This window comes from Pygoscelis adeliae, unplaced genomic scaffold (assembly GCF_000699105.1).
Source record: "Pygoscelis adeliae isolate BGI_AS28 unplaced genomic scaffold, ASM69910v1 Scaffold108, whole genome shotgun sequence".
In the NCBI taxonomy this organism is placed as follows: Eukaryota; Metazoa; Chordata; class Aves; order Sphenisciformes; family Spheniscidae; genus Pygoscelis; species Pygoscelis adeliae.
The window spans coordinates 6,956,098-6,957,497 of NW_008825498.1; the positions used below are offsets into that span (position 1 = coordinate 6,956,098).

Below are 1,400 nucleotides of genomic sequence, written 5' to 3' on the forward strand. Positions count from 1 at the left end.
CTGTTCAGGCACCCAACGAGCCCGGACGCAAGTTATCCAACTTCTTCACCCCCCAAGTTCCTCAGCCCCCACCACCAGTCCGGTGGCCACTCACTGCGTGCCTGCGGGTTGGATGTGAGAGGTGCCTGTGTGCTGCCCTGCTCCCCCTGGGCGCCGATGGCTCAGCCCTGCAGGCTCCCCTCTTCCCTTCTTTTTCTTTCTTTTCCCCCTTTTTTCTTTCTTTTTTTTGCGGGAGATGTGAGTTATGAAAGGTCGGGCCAAAATAGTAGATAAGGGCGTCAGGTATCGTTAGTGTGTGTGGTGTTCTTGATGTGCTAATGAACTATTTGAATAACCTCAAATGCAGGAAACAGCCAGGAGAATACTCAATTACACACTAGTAATGAGGGTGTAATTTTAAACTTCAGAAGTTAACAAGAGGGTTAATATGGCAATTGCATTCATCTTGTATTTGTTTATTTAAAATAGCTCTGTTTCCTGGCAGTGATCCTCTTCTTTTTTTTTTTTTTCCTTTTTTTTTTATAAGTCAAATTGGCTTTAGTTGTGTTAGTTGCCATAGTGGTGAAATATACAGCAAGAGCACAATTAAACGGGTTTAGGTGCAGCTTAACTGTGGAACAAGCCCAAGTTCATTAGATGTGTTTCATTGAGGTAAAGCGGTCTTGCCAAAAACGCTATTGAGCTGTGCCCTAATGCGTGCCGTGCGAACCCCCTCTGCTGTGTGCTGCCACGTGCTGGTCCCTGCTCCCCGTCTCCCTCCAAAAGTACTGTCCTTTTCGGGTGTTGGAGCACTAGAGGTAAATTACTTCAATTAAAGACTCGCTGCACCTCTGCAATTTGGCTTGAAGTTTGGAAATCATTCTAACTGAATCTATAAAGTGTACGCAGTTATGTTGTGCCCTGTAAAATACCGTGTTTCAGGCAAGAACTTTACTGCTGGCTGCCCTACGCGATTACAAAACCTCTCTGACATTCTTGTGTCAAGTAATAACAGGGATCGCAGCCGTCAGCCGGAGAGCTCGGCGAGCACAGGTATATGACATGCCTGAGCTGTTTCCCAAGTGGAAATACCAGTTCTGGACAGACTGACCCTTTCAAAGAGTTTGCCAGCTAATCAAGCAGCCTGAAGGCTAATTGCGGGGGGGGGGGGGGGGGGGGGGGGGCGGCGAATGCCCTGCATAAGATCTATGTTCTTTAAAATACCTGTGACCTCTCCTTTCTAGCAGGGTTTTGGGGGTTTTTTTTGACCACTTCAGTGGAGCGCTGTAGTTTGATCTCCTGCTGTGTGTATCTGGTGTCTCTGAATGGCTTAGAGGCTTGATTATGTGCAGATAATGTTTTTGTTCTAGCTCATTATTTCAGGTATAAGCTAATGCTCTTTGCTGTATTTAACCCTAGAC

General features: G+C 46.4%; 1 protein-coding gene across 1 annotated transcript in view; it reads left to right on the plus strand.

Moving 5' to 3' along the window:
- Positions 1–1,089, plus strand: part of LOC103923205 (mucin-6-like) — a 2,078-nt gene extending 989 nt beyond the window's left edge. Inside the window, exons 2-3 of the mRNA XM_009331483.1 lie at positions 9–114; positions 986–1,089. Of these exons, the coding sequence (XP_009329758.1) occupies positions 9–114; positions 986–1,089 (210 nt within the window). The remainder of the gene's footprint in view (positions 1–8; positions 115–985) is intronic.
- The last annotated feature ends 311 nt before the right edge of the window (positions 1,090–1,400 follow it).